Below are 22,067 nucleotides of genomic sequence, written 5' to 3'. Positions count from 1 at the left end.
ATGTGACGTAAGTGAACATTTAATCTGATACAGCTAAATGTCAAATGCCTCTTCCAGAAAGTGAAAAGAAAGTGGCCAAATGTCCTTAGTCTTTTCACAGTGACTTTATATTAGTAGATTCATAAGGTCTGTATAGGTTATAGTTTGTGTGTCTTAATAGCTAAGTCCATCCTGACTTTAATTACGACCTGGCTAACAGATACAGTTAAAGAAGCCCTTCACATTCTTCTATTTAATAGATTTTCACAAACAGACTACTCTTTTTATCATTTTATCATCACACCAAACACTAATGCACGCAACAGGAGAACCATCATTGATGGTCAGGAATTCAGGAATCATTCATATATCATAAAGCTCATGCAAATTAATATTCTGTACATGCAAAAATTTTATATGTTTTAACTGAAAAGTTGTATGTATTATGAATGGAGCACCTTTGCAGACAGAGTTTAATAGCTGAAACCCTGGAGTGCAGCCACAGTGGTAGGAGCCGGCTGTGTTTGTACACTTTCCATTCAGACATGCTGCCTTGTCCTCACATTCATCGATATCTGCAAGATATCACATGACATATTGACAATGGACTAATTAGCACCCTTCAAAAGGACAAGTAAAAATGTTATTGTATATTGGCAATACAAAATTTGCATTCTTGAAATTGTTGTAATTCCTAAAGTTCTTAAAAAACGTAATAATGACTTTGTTTTTTTAAGAAACAATATTGTTGACTATGCTGTTGACAAACTGTGCGGGAATGATTGTGGGGTGAACACATCTCAAATACCTTCTTTACTCCTGAAGAAGCCCTTCTGAATGAACACTTATAATGCAAAGCATGGATTGACATTTATTTATTTGGCTTGTACAATATTCAAAGTGACTTAAAATGAAGACAGTATGCAGTTGGACAGTTTAGGATTAAGAACCTTGCTAAAAGACCCTAGACTGATGTGTACATTAGTAGTTCAGACCATCAAAATGTTTCATCATGGCCTACTTCATCATGGCCTACTTTGTCCTACAAGTAAAAAGTCCCCACTGGCACTTTGCAGCTAATGATCTGGTGTTTATTGTGCAAAACAGAGACGCCTATTAATGTTCATAGCGGCACCCAAACAGTACGTCTGACAGCCTTAGGCTACTATATGCTTACTTATTAATATTTCACTCCAAAATATTTGTGGTGGCTGCTTATACAATTTTTATATGAACACGCACACGCACACGCACACACACACACACACACACACACACACACACACACCTACACACATCTTTACCTTCACACGTGTGCCGGTCTGAGGAGACCTTGTAGCCAGATTCACAGGTCATGCAGGAATATGAGCCTTCAGAGTTTGTACAAGCAGCCATTGGACAAATGTCAGGAGCCTGACATTCATCAATATCTGAAACATAAAGCCAGCAAAACTATTAGACAGGAGGAGAAAAAAGTCCTCAAATTGCCGATAACCTTGGTGGTCTTTATTTTCTACTTTGTGATGGATCCAGTTCAAGGATTCAAGGATTTATTTAGATACCATCGATACCTCTTCACTTTCCAATCAAAACACAAGCTGTTTCCAAGCCATTCACTTTCAGATGCAGGCAAAGAAAGGGCCTGCTGATGTGCCGATAACCCAACAAAACAGACTGCATACCACAGCGAATTAGCTCAAGTCTTTTAGTCTGCACATAGAGCACCGGCATTATTACACTGCACTGACAGAGCAGCTGATGAGGAGGAGGCGAGAGATAAGGTATGCAGGAAGGAGAGCTCAATCCAAAATGGCAAGCTATTACAGGCAATTCATAATGGCTCTATCAACAAATGCTTGGAGGACTGGCGCTGTATTTAAAGCTGGCAATTCTTTTCCCTGGCACTGATCACACGCCATAGACACCCCCTCACTCACATCCACCCACCCACCAGCACATACATTTGTCTATTCTTTTAAATGCCTTGACATCATTATTAAATGCAGCTAATTCAACCTACAGTACGCCTAAAACTAAATCTAACTGTAACCTTGCCAACTAAAATAAATCCTTTTGAAGCTGCAGTTAATCAACCAAATAAGAACCAACCCAATGTTCACTCAACATAAAAAAAATGTCAAATTTTCCATGACTTTTGAGGACATTTTTCCCCATAAAAACACACACACACACACAAACATAGAAGATTCAAGAGTCTGCACCATCTGTCTGTATGTCTATCTGTATTACTTCCTCTACTTACAACACTGTGTTCTGTCTATGAACTTGGAAGAGGAGCCAGATGTCTTAATCTACAGGCATGACAGATGGATTTATTGATATAACCATGCAACTGCTCAGTCGTGCTGAATATGATCCCATGAAATTATAATCAATACGTGCAGCTGATTTGTCTGATGGTTTAATGGTTCAATTATAATAGAAAATGAGCATGTATTATCTGACCTGGCAAATCAGCCAGGGAGTTGCTTAAGCAAATGGAGTTGCTTAATGTAGCTTAAATAATTATATTTGTAACATAACACACACAATTTAGAATCATTATAAAATAACCATTATACAGTATGATAAAGGTTATTCGTTGTTGTGCAACTGTGTAAACAGAAATTTAATTTAATGGAATATTATTCTAAATCTTTCGGCAAAGTGGTTTACGGAAAACTTTCAGCTGAGAGACAGATGCTGTTCGGCAAAACATAAATGTTAAGTAGTTTTGTACATTTATTGGGGATCTTTTTACCTAGAAAAAGTGCATGTAGTATAATCTTGATGCTAATCTAATCACAGTTTATTTATGTACTAGAAATTACAACCCCAATTACAAAAATGTTGCACTGTATAAAATGTTAATAAAAACAGAATGCAATAATTTGCACATTTCATAAGCTTATTTTTTAATTACAGTGTCAACATATCAAATGTTGAAAGCCTCAACTCTATATATACAGTATATCTGGGAACAGGCTGTATGCATCTGGGAACAAAGAATACCAGTTGTGAAGGTTTAAGAAAAGATTTAAAAAAATTTTAACTGCTCAACATTCCTTTTTTTTTTTTTTTTAAATAAAAAAATTAGTTTCATGATATTCCCCATTTTTCTAATAGTGAATGGTCTGGATTACAGCAAATAGACACTTTCACTATGAAGACATGCAGTTGTAATAGATGCACTATGTAGTTTTTAAGATCTTCCATAAATAAAACGTCATCTGGATGGAAGCGTATGTTGATGTTGATACAGTCAGAGATGCAGACTTTCGAACTGAGTGCTGAAAACAAGCTGGTTGGTCCCTCTCCTCTTTAGTCTGGAGGATGTGACTTCCATGGATTTTTAACCACATCTAACCACAAAATGTTTTTTCCATTACAAGAATCATGCCTCTTTTTAATGTAGCGCTAATTCAGGGCCAAAAGATCAAAAGATCACGGACATATTTCTGCCTTTGTCTCTTGTGCATGGAGATTTCTCCAAATTCTCAGAATCTTTTAATAATATGTACTGCAGATAATAAGTTAATCAAAGTCCTTACAATTTGACATTGAAGAACATTATTATAAAATTGTTCCACAATTTGTAGACACAGATTTTCCTAGTTTACCGAACCTCTGCCTATCTTTACTCCCAAGAGAGACTCTGCCTCTCTCAGATACTCTGGTCATACCAAGTCATGTTGCCAATTATCGTAACTAGTTGCAAAATGTTTCTCAAGTAATTTCTTTTCAGTGACACTTTTTACATTTTCCAGCCCCATCACAAATTTCCAGTCTTCCAGTGTTCCAGTGTTCCAGTCATCAAATTCCTTAAAATTTCCTCAGTATAAACATTTTCTATGTTCCACTCTGATTAAATATGGGTTCATAAGATTTGCAAATCATTGGATTTTGTTTTTATTTACATTTTACACAGCATCAAAACTTTTATAAATTGGTGTTATATTATAAATGCTTTAATCTATCCATGTTTCAAGTTACGATATATATATTGAAAGTACAAATGATGTACATTTGAGATTGCCACCCCAGTAGCAGAACAAGTACAGTTTTCCTAAGACTGTATTTTTTTCTCAAGGTGGTTTTCATGATCACATTGTTTTTAGCTCAGTTGTAAATTCATTTGAGCTGGATATATGGATTCACAGTCAGAGTTGGCCATCATTTTCAAGGTCAATTACATTTTTCGGTACATAAATCTCTTGGACACAAACAGAACAGCCTCCCAAAGCTGAACAGTGATGTGATTTGTAAATATAGCACAATTTTGACAAATCCTGCATTGTCCACAGCCATAAACCATGATAAAAAGCCTAGTATGGGTCTGTGTTTTAAACTCACATATAGTTGTCGTAAATCTGCTTTTTAGTGCTTTATTTGGGTGTCAGCATATTTTCAGTGGAACGCAGACTACACACTTTTATTACATATAAAAAAGTATGCAGATGCCTACTGGCACTTTGCACTTCTGGGTTTACTTCCTGTTTTTTTCCCCCAGCAGCCCATGCAGAGGGAGTAAATATTAATGTGTATATAATCCAAAAGAGCAATTTCCTCTAATTCTGCATCTACACTAGAGTGATCATCACAATATAGCTGACAGTATAGCTGAAAAACTATATACCACAATGCAGTAATAGTTGATTAGTTAGGAGCCACAGGAATTAAAATTCCCTCATATGTACTTATGTACAGTATTATGTAAGTTTATATTTATTTCATTCATTTTACACATGTGCATATTCAATAAGGATATATGATTGGACATGAACACTCCTTGCCTAAAGGGTATTAATAAAATGATAAAAAATAAAAATAAATATATGAAATAATATACTATAGCTCTTTCACTGTAATACTCAATAGAATTATATAACTTAAACTGCCCAATCATCAAAAATACGGAAGCAAAAATGCTAAAGATGCAAAAAAAAAAAAACCAATATGGAGTGCATAGAGCATACAGACAAATCAAAACTATAAAATCTGTTTCTCTTTAAAAAATGATTCCAGGTAGAACCACTTATACAATCAATATACCAAATATATCATATTATATATAAATAGCAGAATGTATCACACACCTGTACACAGCTCTCCATCTGGTGAAACTGTGAAACCAGTGGGGCAATTTATGCAGGAGTACGAGCCCTCTGAGTTCAGACAGACTCCATTTGGGCACGCAGACAACGAGTGGCACTCATCTATATCTGTGAAAAATAATCCAAAAAGTTAATGTGCTAAACATAATATAGATTATAACTACAAATAGCAGACTAATGAATTGCTGCAAATTAGATACAGTATGAGCTCAACACCTTAAAGTAATATATTCACACTAATCCATATTTTAAGACAACAACTACACAATTACCTGCTGAACATCAGCAACACAACATAAACCACACCATTTTATATGTGGCTGTCATTTTTCAGATCATATATCTCATTAAATATTGCAAATCATGAAATACAATATAATATACAAAATGGTCATGTTTAGCTTGAAAACAGAACCTAGATTTTCTAAGCACAAACATCCTGATAACATAATAGAAAGAAATGACATGAAATATGTTTTATTTTCAAAGTATGCATCTAACTAAACAGTCAAAAATCCAATTACTCATCTTTGGTTAGATTAGACAGCTGCTGTAAACTGACATGTAATGCAATAAATACAATGCTAATCTGAGTACAAATAGAGGTTAAATGAGGTTAAACGAGTGTGACTCACCCTCACACCTCTGTCTGTCATCAGAGAGAGTGTATCCAACCTCACACTGGGTACAGGTGAAGGAACCATACGTGTTAACACACACACCTCGCATACAAAGGCTTGGCTCAGCACATTCGTCAACATCTGTAAGATAGACAAAAAAGCCTATTTTGTCAATTCTGGCTTGGCCTCTTTTTTTTTTTTGCCCCAAGGGGTGTGGAATCTGGTACTTACAAATAGTCTGACTCAAGCCAATGATCACTAATTCAGATACCTGTAATAAACCTGCTACCTGCAACTATCCGTATCTCTTAGATCAGAAAATGGGAAAAAAACAGACTAAAAATTCAGTGTATAGCACATACCCACACAAGCTTTTCCATCAGGACTGCTTTGGTAACCTGTGTTACAGCTGCACCTGTGTGAGCCCGGAACATTAACACATGTGCCTTGAGCGCAGACGTCCGGTAGCAGACACTCGTCCACATCTGGAATCGAGACAGTATGGATGACGACCCTGAACACCAACTGTGTGTAAGTGCACATGCCAACATGTGTTTGATATATGTACCTTGGCAGCCTTTACTGTCAGAAGTTGCTTCGTATCCATGGTTACATGAACAAGTGAAGGAGCCCTCTGTGTTCAAACACTGACCATTAGTGCACACAGCTGCCATCTGACACTCATTTATGTCTAAAAAAAATAAGCACAAAAATTAATTGGTAAAAGAAAAATATTCATTTGTTTACAAAAGAAATGTAAGATGGTGAAAAGGTAAAGAAATATATAATAAAATATTTCAAAATATTATGGAAGAAAGGCTTTTTGTAAACTCAGTGCATAACCTAATTTCCCCAAATAATTATGCCACAAATCTGCGGAATCGTATTTTTCAGAAGGCATTGATTTTTTTAATTAAAGAGCAGCTTTGGATATAGTGCCCACTAGTTTGCATTATTTGCATTTACATTTAGAGCAGTACACTGAACCAGAGCAACTTACAATTATCTTAATTATACAACTGTTCAACAGTTTTCAGGTCCATCTACTGTGTATTGCATTTGTTTATTTGTCCAGCGTCTCACAAAATCTTTCCTGGCAGATGATGGGTTCAAGCAGGCTGGTAGAGACACAGACACAAAGGTAATGTGAAAGGACACAAGCAGAGCTTTGTGTTCACTGCCACTGCTTCAGCCAGGGTTCTGTCAGCGTCCTCTGCAGCTTTGTTTCTCCAGCTCCAGCTATTTCTCAGAGTCTTTCCTGATAAGGGTTTGAAAGAAAGCTGTGCTGTTTTCCCTATCACACCAGCAAATAGTCTTATCCACCAGACCACCAACTGGCCACTAACTTTTGTGCTACAGGCAATTGACTGCGGAAATGGTTTGAGAACGAGACGTTGTTTACATAATCTCTGTAAACAGTAAGAAAAAACTGCCTTGATTTGGTACCATAGAGAACCAATCGGGGCCAGGTGCTAAGGTGAACCCTGTACAACCTGCTTCTAACTCAACCCTAAATTATTCCTTGAAAAAGCTATTTATCAAATACTCCAGTGACTGTTTGAACCCACATCCTTTAGTCTTCAAGGAAAAGCCCAAATTGCATTTGCTGGAAATATAAACTTGATTATAGGCAAAAAATATGCCAGCAAAAATGTAGATAACCAAAGGAAACTAATGAAACACTAATGAGTAATAGAGTACATACCCTAAACAGTATAGTATATAAAGAAAGACTTTGTGTTGCAACAGTCTTTGCTTACATGTGGTGTCAGACCTTGTGAAAATTAGGTAAGGAATTATTGTTGGAGCCAAGAGGAAAAAAGTCAACAGTAATCAAATTTAATAAAGTGACACATCCTGTAAAATTTATGCTGCCAAATACTCACTAAATGCCTCGTTATAGATTTATGTATTTATTTTTGCTATATTTAGCTGTATAGTGCTTTAAACAATGAACACTGTCCATTGGTGACTTCCTCATAATGCACCATGTGCCCTTTTTAATAAATATGAAATATTAACATGGGTTAAATTGTTGTGTTATTAGATAAATAAACCACTCTGAGATGTGCAGTTATGGGATATATTACATTTTAGATTGATAACCTTTCCATTCCACCATCTACTGATTATAATAGAATACCAGAGGATTATTCATTCTTGGCATAAATATCTGTTTAACGATCTTAGAATTTGAGAGATTATTAAGAACTACACAGCAATATCCATTTTAACAGGTTTTATATTTGCATACGAAAATATAAGTATCATATAATGTGAAATATAAGGAATGAAGAATAAACCTATTTTAATAATTAATAATTGTGGGTGCAAATTCAGTGCGATTCTCAGAAAAAATTACTTGCGTGTCACTGGGTAATTCTTCTAATCTCAGTGTAGATCAGAAAAGTGACTGAAGTAAACTCTTACAACTTATTTACTGTACATAATTAAACATTAGGCTCCATGCTTGTACTTCCAAAAGTACATTAAGTCACTTTCCTGAGTAAAGTAATGTGTACTCCAAAATCAACCAATGCAGCAATAATAAATGGTAATAAATGGTTTAGCACCTTGTTTCTAAATGTGTAACCACACTTACTTTTACTTTACTTTTACCTTTGAATAATAGCATTAAAATCCTCATTATTTCCTCATATTTCTAGTATTACTAACACTCTCTCTAGTCTTCGATCTTTCGCTAAAATGCCTAAAAATATTCCATAATTTTTAAGCTATATCATGTGCTACACCAAACGGAGACAATGCTATATATGCAATCTGATGTCCTCTTGCCCCAGTGGTCTATCTCTGTCCTCCCATCTTCAGACTTCTGAAAACCTTTCCTGCAGGGATTTGCTGCAGTGTCCAAAGCTGTCCAAAAATAATATTCTGTTTGTTTAAGGCTGTGGCCAAGGCAGAAATATTTTGACTCTCCCAAACTGAAGTATTGCAAACAATCTTTTACAGCAGCAATAGAGCCATAATATTAAGACAAAGTGTTTAAAGAGTGTGGGTGGAGCAGTTTGGGTTGAACTTGGTGGCAAGACAAAGAACGAGAGAGAGAGAGAGAGAGAGAGAGAGAGAGAGAGAGAGAGAGAGAGAGAGAGAAAAAGAGATTGAAAGGATAGATATTAGATAAAACTATGTGAGGCAGTGGGAAAAACAAAGGCATGAAAGCTGAGCAAAGGAGCGGGACCTGTCTCTTGAGGAGACGCCCAACATTTAAAAGCTATAAAAACACCCACATAATGAAGTTTAGTTGCCACAAGTTGTTAGATGCCGTATTTAATTTGACATTTAGTAGATCAAACTAGTTCATATAAGGTCATGTGTAAAAATGGCGCAGATTTTATATGGTTACTGAGTTGAAGTAATTTCATTAAGTTGTCAGTGCCTGAACTGCTTTGAGATAAAAAATAATATTTAGCATTAAATCAGGCACATGAAATCAATCACCTAATGGCAATTCTGAAAAAATAATAAATAAATAGACTGTCACTGCTTTAAAGGGGGCACACATTGTCGCCATGCCTCCTTAAGTCATGCAAAATACTGCCAAAACCAAGTCTATGCTTCCAGCTTGTGCCAGACTGCGAGAATAATATTATTATTACACAATCATAAAATGAAATACGGAAAACCCAGATGGAGCCTTTTACCCAGACATCTCCCAGCGTCAGGCCTGAATCCAGGGCCACATGCTTGGCACTTGAACGAGCCGCGTGTGTTCACACATTTACCACTGGGACAGACTCCGGGGCTCCTGCACTCATCCACATCTGTAATGCAGAGGGAGAGGGGAAGATTTAGTTTCACATAACTCGCATTCATACAATTCGATTAAATTAAGTGAGCTAATCATTTGTGTATGAGTTATGCTTTTTATACAGAATGATTTAGCAAGAAACAAACAGAAACCATCCAACATAAATATGCAGCACGAAGATACACATGCATTGTAAAAAGAATTCAACCACAACACTTACTCACACACATAATATAATACAAACACACCAAAAATGTAAACCACTTATAATCCACCAAATACCTTATTTTTCCTTTGGCTTAGGGCTGAGGGAAAATACAATCATTGTTTTGTTGTTAGATTACTGGGGAATCCCAGGCAGCGAATACAATTCAGACTTGCATCATATTGCTCAATTTAAAAGGCTGGCAATAGGAACAGTGTTCTTTAAACAGTAGATCACAATTTACATACAAACATCTTCTCATCTTTTCAAAATGGGGCTGTCACAATCACCCGGTTCAACTAAATAACACAAAAGAGGTATTGATTAAAGTCGATAAACATAGATGGGGCAAAAAGAGAAAAATGTCTCAGTTATTTCAGAGCATGTCACGTTCAATCGAAAGGAATTAACCAGTGTGAACAGAGCATTTTACAATTGATACTGTCACAATGCAGCTTCACAGAAATTCAGATGTAGCTTAAGATTACTAAGAACAACTCAGAGACAAAAGTGGCAGAGAAAACAACATGAGGAAAAAATCCTTGTTAGGAACCAGACTGAAAAAGGAACTCATTCTGAGTGGCATTGGATAGTGGGATTATAAATCATTTCTCTATACAAGTGTAAAAGAGTAAAGAGTACAGAAAAACAGTACTAGGTGTGTTCAGTATGGGCATACTGTGTGGAAGAGTCCTCGGATTAGCACACCCCAGTGTTTATACAAGTTAGATTCACTATTCACTGAAAAAAAGATGTCTTGGGCATAAATATTGTGTGCAACTCAATAGTGCAACTCAAAACATGCTTGTTGGTAAATTGGTTCCTCTAAATTGGCAAAAGTTGTGATTGTGTGCAATCTGGAATCCTATCTAGGGTTTTCCCACATCACAAGCCTGAACAGGATCAAATGCATACTGAAGATGAATGAATAAAAGTCTGCTTGATGCACTGGATGCTAAAAGGTAAGCCATCATCTGAATAAATGCGCTATCCAGACAAATTAATGAATTGCCCTTTGACTGCGTTTAGATATTGGCAACGGAACCCTACACTTTGCCATTCCAGCCAAGGGTGACAACAGGGTAAAACTCAGAGCCACTGCAATGAGTTGCTAAGACTGAATTAGTTCATTCCTCTTATTCCTCTACTATAGTTTGAGCTATAATAAAAAAATGTAGATAGAATAAATAATGCTGTGGTTTCTCATCAAACAACTAATACCAAACAATTATGGTGACATGGTGGTTAAGGCATGGCCACAAATTATTTTATTGAACCATGAGATAATAAATTGAGGCCAAAAACAGCATATCTAGTGGCCACCATTATAAAGTTGTATGCATGACATGCATGAGCACACAGTTTACTATGTTAAAAAGCATTCTTAATACATGGCCTCAAGTTAAGGGGAAATGATTTACTGTAAAAATTTGTGATACACTGATACAGGATGATAGTGTAAATAATGTTAAATTAGCATGTGTCATTCCAAGTAAAATAAAATTATGTTACACTATCAACCCAGTTCTTCGGATTATGTGGGTCAATATGTAATTGATTTCCTTATGGCTTATTCAGTTTAAAATACAATAGTCATCATAGGTTAGAGACTTATGTGGCCTCAATATATTAATTTGTGGCCAACCGCATCACCTCAGAAGCTCTGAACCTGTGTAAGTGCCAGAGAAATGAATCAAGTGCAGCATGTGTCGTCTCTGCACTTCATCCATTGGTGAAAAGAGCGTGCCAAGGGGAAAACTGTGAAACTGTGCCATTTTAGTCATTGCAAAGCAGTGCTGCTTGAGTTTTATATGCAAGATGCAGGGCATACAGACACTCAAAACTCAAGAGCAAAAAAAAAAAGAGAGAAAAGAAAAGATCATGTATGAACTTACAACAACACCAGTTTTACTAATCCCCCAGTACAGAGAGCTTCACCCCTCCCTAACAGTTTAATTGGGTCACGTTCCAAAACAAATCCAGCTCAAGCAGCAGAATCAACAGGGCAACCAAATTATACAAAATTAGCTACTTGCATTTTTTGTGGGGAAAATCCCATTACCATGAAAGAAAATTCTCAAGGTGTGGTAAAAGTCCAATCCATGCTGGTTCCCAAACTTTGCTTAGCCAAAACTTACTTTGTATCATTCCTACCCCCATTCCTTAAAAGGGCTAATTCTGTGAACATGGTATACAAACCGCCAATGAGTTTAAGCTCCAAATAAACTGATATGTTCACTTGCCCTCATAGGATCCATAAAGCCTTTTCAGTAAAGCCTTTATAAATATTGTTAAATCATCAGAGTGCAGGTTACGCTCTGTGTGAAGTCATAATCTCCCCAGGTTCTCCGGTTTCCTCTCACCTCCCAAAACCGTGGTGGGAGGTGGATTGGTTAAACTAAAGGCATACATACAGTATACTTTACTTTCACCATATGTACTAGAACATTCACAGCAGCTACACAAGTGGCACTGTTCACATACTCAGCTGTGTAGCTTTTGTACATCTGCATGATTAAAAGTGGTGTCCACTAGATGGCACGTCACAGCCAAAACATCTCTGTTCATCTGGTTTCAGAGTTCAACTTTAATGTTTAGCAGCTTCATGCGCAGCAATGTTAAACCAACTGACAAGCTCGGTTTCTCAGTTCTAACGCAATTGCGATTTAGAATAGAAGTTAAGTATGTGTTTTAAGATATAGCATTAGTATGATTATTCAGTTGCGGACCTGATGTCACATGGTGGTATACTGCCTTTATGATTTATTTATTAATATTAATAAATATGTACACAAGTGACTCCTCAAATCACGGTCCATCTAGGTGCAAACATAGCTAACACTACGTATAAATCAGCTTTCATTTCCCCCAAGGTGTGAATGAATGTATGAATAAGTGTCATAAAAAATATTAAATATACAGTATATTAGTTTTGAGGTAATATGCAATCTTGAAAATGCTGGTTGTGAATTTTTTCTTAACTACTCCTATAATATAGTGACAGCCCCATTTTCAACAGGATATTAGCATGAATAATGAATCAGGCATAATGCTCATCATCGTACCTTCACACTCTCCTCTCTGGTTTTTGGTAAAGCCACTTCTGCATTCACACGTAAAGGATCCCTCGGTGTTGATACAGTGGCCACTGGGACATTTGTTGGGCATGGCACACTCGTTTATGTCTGAGTAATAAGGCACAGAGGGGAAGAAAGAGAAAAAATGTCATAAAATCCTAAATCCTCATCACATCTCTACAGTTACTGAATAATTTATAGTAGCTAGTATATTAGAATAGTAGTAATGTTCTTTAACATGAAGAACCGAATAATTAACCACAATCTTAAGCAAATTTTCTCAGAAACGTCACCACCCAGAAACACAGCTTGCTCACCGTGACATGATTTTCTGTTTTGTGTCATGAGCAGGCTGTAGCCCGGGAAGCACTGGCAGGTATAGGAGCCAAAAGTGTTCACACAGTGACCCTTTCCTCCACATGGATCATTCTCACATTCGTTTACATCTGCACAAGGCAAACAATCCATTAGTTACAAGATGAAAATCATATAATCATTATACTATGTCATTTATCAAATGCACATCCTCATATGCAGGTGCAGCACCTCATGTTGCGATGAGTAGAGATTGTTTTACAATTGTAGTGCTGTGCACCAATCTGAACTGCATGGTACAGATGGAGTAAACGTCAAAGTTAAGCTCTCTCTGGGGCTGAGCCAGAAAGATCATCCAAAATGAGGCTTAACTTGGACACTAAGATGTGTAGAAAGTTACATTTGACAGTAGTATGGCAATGATCCGGTTGTTCCCTGCTCCAGTCTTAGACATCATGTGGCACCTCAACAAACATCATATTATTTCCTTTCATTCAAGGGTTCTGAGATGCTTGTGGTGGGGCAGGAAAAATTCAGCCACAGTAGGCCTACATCAGAATAATGCTCCTTACTATTTCATATTACACTGTTGTTGCCCTATGTTTTTCTTTTGTGGCCATGCAGCAGCTGTGAGGATTATGCGTAGATGGTTTAATTCCATAAGAATTTACTACTGAGTGCAAATTACCACATAAATACAAACCATTTTTAAAAGCCCATTGTGAAATGTTGTATTTTACCGTTACAGAACCCTCTTGCCCTCTAGTCTGCTTTAAGCTGTTCCTATCAAAATTACTTTTAGCATTTAATATCAGTTACAGAAATACTAATGAGATACAGTGAGGCTTGATCTAGCTTTTATGCTTCAGCTAGATTGTTAAATCAGTGTTAACAATCTGCACATCAATATCGGTTTCCTTCAAATTATTATTATTATCAAAATATTTGCCAAGCTCTGTTGGAAGTGAGTTCTACAGTAACCAAATGCACATGAGAGTCATGACTTCTTGTTATTCACAGCAAGCAATGAACCTAGACAAAATATTAGCATTGTTGCTTGAAGGAGTCACATCTACCACAGACTCTCAAACAGACAACTACCAAATGCAAATGTGCCTGACAGATATTGTCAATAAATGTGTCCATGATGCATCTACTTTCATAAAAACAGCAATATGGCAGGTGACCAAATAATGTGCCATTTTCTTTTTTCAATTTCAAGTTAATCAACAGTAACTGCTTCCAGTACCCAAAATTGTATATACACAGAAGTGTGGAAAATTGTTTAGTTTAGAAATCGAAATTTTCTGAAGCATGTGGCCATAAAAGTGTACAAATGTACTAGAAACTGCATTCTTGTGCATTTGGGGATGAGAAAACATCTGATATATAACTGCACCAAGCTCAAAACACAGAAAAAAAGCTGTGAATGTAAAACGAATATTAAATGACTGGCAAACTAACAGGAATGGATTTTCGTCTGAACTCTGCTCTGGTGGTCTTTTATGGTCTTACCGATGCAGGTGGTCTGCAGAGCATTGAGGGTGTAGCCTGGGTCACAGTAGCAAGTGTAGCCGGTCTGCACTGACACACACTGGCCTGGACCACAGATTGTCGGAGTCAGCGAACACTTGTCAATGTCTGCAAAAAGAGATTGAACAGGATAATGAAAAACGGACTTGGAAACACGTTTCGTGTACAAAAGATTAAATATCTGCAAAATGTCAAATTCAGATGCTTCACTATACATTACATGCGACTCATTAAAAGCAGATTGCTCATATCATTTCGTGTCACACTTTATCAACACAATGTGTGTTCAAATTAAGGAACACAAAATTGTTATTTCGGATCGCAGGGTATGAGCCATATTATTTGGGAAATCCAAATTTGATTGAAAATAAAACCCTGACACTGAAAAGAGACTGGCATTTTGGTTGTAGTGAGCAGTGTAACACCTTATACAAAAAGGCTCTGACTCATCAGACACATACTGTATTCTGCTCTGGAAAATGTTACTCAGTATGGACACAAGAGCAGCTTTTACAGTGAACTCTTAGGTATGGGATCACATTTTACTGTGGTGTAATACGCCAAAGGATGGCCATCTGCTTCTATAAAAGCGAGGGCTGTTCCTTTACTCCTTAGCATTCAATTCGTGCCAGGCCAAAGGGCTTCTCCTAATGATCTGACAGGACCTGTCAGTAGTGATGATGCTTTGACTCAAGGCTTTTGAATCCCCCCCCCATTTCTTCTCTAAACACAGATTTGGAAGAGCATATTCTCAAACCTTCTGCAATTCAGCATCCAATCTGATATTGATTGTAAAATCTGGAGTTTATTCTTTACTCTAATTGCGTTATACTGATTCCAAACAGCACATTTGCTTGGGCTGTTTGCCTCATCACCCACTGAGTAGGATTCAATAGATGGAGCTTGGCTAGCCTAAATGGGGAAAACAACCTACACAAAGCGTACTTTGTTCTCAGGAAATTGGACCTGAGGAACAAACTCAAACCAAGCCACTGCTGCAAGTAAACCTACTGAGGTGATGAGTTGGCTGCAGATTACTTATGTCTAGCTTAATTTCTGAAAAGCCAAGAATTACCATTTAATATTAACAACATCTAGAAGAGACCGAGAATACAAACATTTTTTTTTAGAATTAAAACTTTTGAAGATTTTAAGAGAAGCTGTACAATTTGGTCTTCAGAGGTCAGTCTGTGATCTGTCTTTATTCACCAATCTTTACACCAAAAGAGTAAAAAAAGCAGACAATATCACTGCTTCACGCTTAGATAATAGACTATAAAAGCGCTTGAAGTTTTTTAAACAAACACAGACACAGAATTGTATCAATACAGCTACATGCAAATATTTTGTTTAGGCTTTGCGATACAATATCTGTAATTCTGCATAGGAAAAATATATCATTTTGCTTTATCTGTTTGCCCTGCTGATCTGTATATGATGGATCTTGTACAATTATAATTTGTATATCCTTAAATATTTACTCACCTCTATTTCTATTCAGATAGTTGTTTTTATATGTTCATGTAATATATTCGTTTTTTTCTGCAATTGTTTTATTTGGTTTTAGTCTAAATCAACAGAGCAGCTCAAATGCTTCATGCTCCATGATCAAATGCCATACGGAGTAAAATCTTACTTAAAAATAATATTTAAATTATATTTGAATGCATTGATTAAAAAGACCCCTGTGGTTCTATAGCAGTGTTAATGGATTGTATCTGTAACTGTTGAATGACACAAATATTTGCTTGAAACATACGTTTGAAACATTCATTCAAACATTCACTAGCTATGTAGTCATTAGCTGTGTTTATTGATCTTTTGCAAATTATCGCACTGTGTTGCACTGCTTGCACTTATTTGCACACACACACTTAGTGTAGTCCTGTGTGTACACCTGTTTATCCTTAGTTCTGTTTTTGTTTTATGTAATGTGGTTTCATTTCATTTTGTACTGTACTAGCTGTAATAGGGTAGAAATGACAACAAAGCCACTTGCCTTGGCTTGAGCACTGTACTGTCTGTGATATTTTCTAACATATTTATTCGGTTCTATTTCCCAAAGTATAGCCAAGCCAGTAAAAGCTTAAAAACATTGTACAGCACTTTTTCTGTCTTTCTCCATACCGCATTCTGCTCATACTACTCAAGTTCTGAAATATGCATCCCGAAACCATATGAACCATTCCATGAAGTATTGTTAGAAAAGAAAAAACAAACAAATAAATAAATGTCTGCTATTCCTATTTGTGTCTGTGTAGAACAATAATTGATAATTCTAATTATTATAAAGCCATGCTGCTTTATATTCTGTATATTCTGTAAAGAGTCCACTAATCCAAATAAATTGATGGAATTAATAGATGTAAGTGAGAGTTAGTTGCAATGGTTTGTGAGGAATTCCACTGCGTGTCTGAAACCACCGACCTGTGACCTGAGTTGCAACGTTAATTGGTGCCGTGTCACGATTCTCCAAGTCTGGCATTAGATAGGTGGGAGAATTAGAGGTGACCTCCATTATATCTAAAGCAAGAAACAGAATTAGAATTACACATGATTTACAGTGTTCAGGCCATCACTACATTGATCACAAATGGATGCTCGTGTAATTCCTAGATTGAAGTAACACTGATATAAAAACAACCTCCAACTAAAACCAACAGAAAAACAATCATAAATCTTTGTGAAAAACAAAGATCTTTGCATGATGTATGTTAGATTTGTTCTTATTTATACTGGCAGTAGGATCCAATTATTAGATGTTTTGGTTTTATAAGAACAATTTATAGAAAAATAAAGTCGGACTCCAGCTCCCCAAGAGTTGACTAATCTGTGTTTTACATGGCTCTAAGATTGCTGAGTTACACAGAAGAAAAGTGTGACATTAGGTTAAAGCAATGTTTCCTGTTCATGTGTAGTTCAATTATCCAGAATACTTTCCACAATGAAGTAACCGTAAGAAGTAAAATGATACCTGGGTATGAAGAAGGTATAGTTGGCTGTTGGGATAAAATACAGTAATTCAGTTCATATTAATATTAATAATAATCATCATCAGTATCATCATCATCATCATCATCATCATCATCATTTAGGTAATTTCTGTAATAGGTTCTTACTTCATTTACGAATTTGCCACCTATAGAAGAAAAAAAAAAGAAAACGATTAATCAAGATTAATCAACAGCAATAGGTTTTTTTGATATTAGTACAGTGAGCTCAGCTGGTATATTTCTCCAACAGGAACACGTTTTACAATATTTATTTCCAATAAAAAAGAGCTTATCTAGCTGTAAGATTACATCAATGACTTGAGCTTTCCATGAAAGGGAGGGGCTAGAAAGGCACAAATACAGGAGTGGAAAGACAAAAAATGACTTCACTAAAAACGACACAATTTGTAAATATTTATAGTGGCTCGAGCAATGCCAGTAAATTGTCTCATTAACTGTAAATGAGAAGAACGTTTCAGAGAAATCCAACAGAATGTTTAACTTCCCTAGAGTATGACTGTTCACAAAAGAAAATGAAACCATGTTGGATGTATGACTCAGATTTAATTGCAGATTTACATGATAAATGTGTACATCACCTTGGAATGTAATATTCTCCAATGTACATATGTTCTTGAGACTTACCCTCAGGAAGGTGACTGGTGGAGACGGGCTCTCGGGGTAAACAGGTGGTAGCGGTTGTTGATGAGGTGTCTCCGGCAGAGTCTGAGGTGGCTCAGGGTATATGGGGTTCTGAGAAAGGATAGAGTCGATTTCTGTGAGCTCCTCTTCTTCCAGCTCGCGAAGTGTGATCTGGACGTCTGAGCGAGAGTATGTGTAACCATGGCCTGCTGGACAGATCTCTTTAAAGTGATCTGTGAAAATTAATTGACATGTAAGATGTGTGCTTGCACTGTAATACTGTTAAACAATATTCTTATATGCAATACATAAAGGTGCAAAACAAGCCCATTATGCATTATGACAGAACAGCTACACTTTGTTCTCGTCTGTCAAAAAGGTATTTTTTTAAGTCTTGTGGTTCTTTTCAGACTTTGCAAACCTACGCCATGTTACCATGTTCTTTTTAGAGAGAAGAGGCTTTCTTCTGGCGGACCCACCAAACAAGCCATATTTGTTCAATCATTTTCTAATTGTACTGTCACAAACTTTCATATCCTGCTAATTGATCCCTCTTTTCCAAGATGTAACTTGGGATCTGAGTCCAAGATGTAACTTGGGATCTTTCCAATTTCTTTGAGTATTGCTAATCTTATCTAATCTTGGGGTGAATTTGCTGGAATTTGGCAACTGTCTTTAATGCTTTGCGCTTGGGAATAATGCTCCTCACTGTAGTCTGATGAACTTCAAATAGTTTAAAAATGGCTCCAGATTAATAGGCAGCAAGACTTCTTTATTTTATATCTCTGTTAATGTCTTTCCTCCTTGACATTGTTAACATACACCTGAACACTTCAGACCAGAAAACTGTTACAACTTGGGCTTTTATAGGTGGTCACTAAGCCAGACACATCAAGCATTGCGTTCATTTTCCATGCCATATAAAGTGTAAAGAGAAGTTTTTAGAAATCTAATTTGGCTAATGATGGTGAGACCCAGATGCATAATGAACAAATCAGGAGAATCTGCTTTCAGATAGAAGACAGCAGCTGGCACCAGGCACACAGAGGTACACAGAAGATTTCATTCAGGTTTTATCCTCTCATCAAGCCAAATTCCCTCCTCCGGTCCACTAGTGCTTTTAAAGCAGAGAAACAAACAAAAAATATGCCGGACCTTCATTCCTCCGTGTTTTGATTCCTTTATGGAACATAAAGAAGGGAGGTTTGACAAAATGGACTGAATGTAAATCTATGCGATATCACAGACGTTCCTTTATATTAATTATGAACAAAGTTCATCCCCCTGCTCTCCCATGATAACAGAACTGTGATGTAGTCCGTAAATCAATTCATTAGCACACACAAAGCGCATAGTTCTTCCTTTGACTTTGAAGATAAAATCGGGAACAGGAAAAGGGATGTTTATTTGGGATGTTTAACATCAGATGTTTCACAGTGGAGCCCCCTTTCTGTGCTAATCTCAGTTTAATGGTATTGCATGTGCTTATGTTTTAGCGCTGTAGCACTAAGGCTGGACTATATTTGCATAATTCAAAGTTTTGACTACAAACAAATGTAATGGAAAAAGTTCTGGAAGTGATGAAAGCCAAGTACCTGTGTCAGGTAAGGGGCACCTCTCACAGCCTGATCCCCAGGCCTTTCCCACTCGGCTGCAACAGCAGATTTGCTTGGTGATTTTCTGGGCTAACGGATGGCTGCATGAACCTGGTAAAATGGATCGGTAGCACGAGGCCTGCTGGACAGATCTCTTTAAAGTGATCTGTGAAAATTAATTGACATGTAAGATGTGTGCTTGCACTGTAATACTGTTAAACAATATTCTTATATGCAATACATAAAGGTGCAAAACAAGCCCATTATGCATTATGACAGAACAGCTACACTTTGTTCTCGTCTGTCAAAAAGGTATTTTTTTAAGTCTTGTGGTTCTTTTCAGACTTTGCAAACCTACGCCATGTTACCATGTTCTTTTTAGAGAGAAGAGGCTTTCTTCTGGCGGACCCACCAAACAAGCCATATTTGTTCAATCATTTTCTAATTGTACTGTCACAAACTTTCATATCCTGCTAATTGATCCCTCTTTTCCAAGATGTAACTTGGGATCTGAGTCCAAGATGTAACTTGGGATCTTTCCAATTTCTTTGAGTATTGCTAATCTTATCTAATCTTGGGGTGAATTTGCTGGAATTTGGCAACTGTCTTTAATGCTTTGCGCTTGGGAATAATGCTCCTCACTGTAGTCTGATGAACTTCAAATAGTTTAAAAATGGCTCCAGATTAATAGGCAGCAAGACTTCTTTATTTTATATCTCTGTTAATGTCTTTCCTCCTTGACATTGTTAACATACACCTGAACACTTCAGACCAGAAAACTGTTACAACTTGGGCTTTTATAGGTGGTCACTAAGCCAGACACATCAAGCATTGCGTTCATTTTCCATGCCATATAAAGTGTAAAGAGAAGTTTTTAGAAATCTAATTTGGCTAATGATGGTGAGACCCAGATGCATAATGAACAAATCAGGAGAATCTGCTTTCAGATAGAAGACAGCAGCTGGCACCAGGCACACAGAGGTACACAGAAGATTTCATTCAGGTTTTATCCTCTCATCAAGCCAAATTCCCTCCTCCGGTCCACTAGTGCTTTTAAAGCAGAGAAACAAACAAAAAATATGCCGGACCTTCATTCCTCCGTGTTTTGATTCCTTTATGGAACATAAAGAAGGGAGGTTTGACAAAATGGACTGAATGTAAATCTATGCGATATCACAGACGTTCCTTTATATTAATTATGAACAAAGTTCATCCCCCTGCTCTCCCATGATAACAGAACTGTGATGTAGTCCGTAAATCAATTCATTAGCACACACAAAGCGCATAGTTCTTCCTTTGACTTTGAAGATAAAATCGGGAACAGGAAAAGGGATGTTTATTTGGGATGTTTAACATCAGATGTTTCACAGTGGAGCCCCCTTTCTGTGCTAATCTCAGTTTAATGGTATTGCATGTGCTTATGTTTTAGCGCTGTAGCACTAAGGCTGGACTATATTTGCATAATTCAAAGTTTTGACTACAAACAAATGTAATGGAAAAAGTTCTGGAAGTGATGAAAGCCAAGTACCTGTGTCAGGTAAGGGGCACCTCTCACAGCCTGATCCCCAGGCCTTTCCCACTCGGCTGCAACAGCAGATTTGCTTGGTGATTTTCTGGGCTAACGGATGGCTGCATGAACCTGGTAAAATGGATCGGTAGCACGAGGCTTGCTCCATAGACACTGCTTTATCCGCTGTAACCATGTAACACAATGACATACATTGGGATTATAATCTCTCTCTGTTATAAGCATGTTATGCTAATAAATGTAAAACGGGAGAAATATAACCAAAAACACATCTTTGGATACATTGACTCTACTATGTTTGAATATGCAAATCAGATTTAGTTTTTTAATTCAAACCATGGAGCATGTACTTCACCTAATCTGGATCTCAAACCTCCAAAAGATTCAAATGTATTACCAATGCATTGTTTGTATGTTTACACTTCAATCCAGAACAGGATCTAAGAACAAATGTAATGATATTTCTTAGAATCTAATGTCTAATGTGGTGGATGTAGTATGGTGCTTTTTACCTTTTAACCTTTTGTATTATTATTATAACTTTTCAATCATCATTGAAAAAATAATTTTTTGGTATACAGCCAAATCAGTATATTCAATGAAGTAATTAATGTGTGAGAACCAGCAAACATAAAGGAGTAATGAACACAATATATCTTGCACTTAAGGAGTGATTTGTTAAAAGTAATAAATGTGT

General features: G+C 36.7%; 1 protein-coding gene across 1 annotated transcript in view; it reads right to left on the bottom strand.

Annotated features, from left to right (window-relative positions):
- The window catches only part of LOC124390099 (latent-transforming growth factor beta-binding protein 2-like), a 106,668-nt gene that overhangs the window by 16,076 nt on the left and 68,525 nt on the right, over window positions 1–22,067 (bottom strand). The window contains 15 exon segments of the mRNA XM_046855810.1: window positions 438–554; window positions 1,284–1,409; window positions 5,076–5,201; window positions 5,729–5,854; window positions 6,076–6,198; window positions 6,282–6,404; window positions 9,376–9,495; window positions 12,753–12,872; window positions 13,082–13,210; window positions 14,595–14,720; window positions 17,040–17,135; window positions 17,587–17,611; window positions 17,740–17,751; window positions 18,251–18,480; window positions 21,371–21,535. Coding sequence (XP_046711766.1) covers window positions 438–554; window positions 1,284–1,409; window positions 5,076–5,201; window positions 5,729–5,854; window positions 6,076–6,198; window positions 6,282–6,404; window positions 9,376–9,495; window positions 12,753–12,872; window positions 13,082–13,210; window positions 14,595–14,720; window positions 17,040–17,135; window positions 17,587–17,611; window positions 17,740–17,751; window positions 18,251–18,480; window positions 21,371–21,535 — 1,764 coding nt within the window.

The sequence above is a fragment of the Silurus meridionalis genome, chromosome 8 (genome assembly GCF_014805685.1).
Source record: "Silurus meridionalis isolate SWU-2019-XX chromosome 8, ASM1480568v1, whole genome shotgun sequence".
In the NCBI taxonomy this organism is placed as follows: domain Eukaryota; kingdom Metazoa; phylum Chordata; class Actinopteri; order Siluriformes; family Siluridae; genus Silurus; species Silurus meridionalis.
This window is presented reverse-complemented; position numbering and strand designations above follow the sequence as displayed.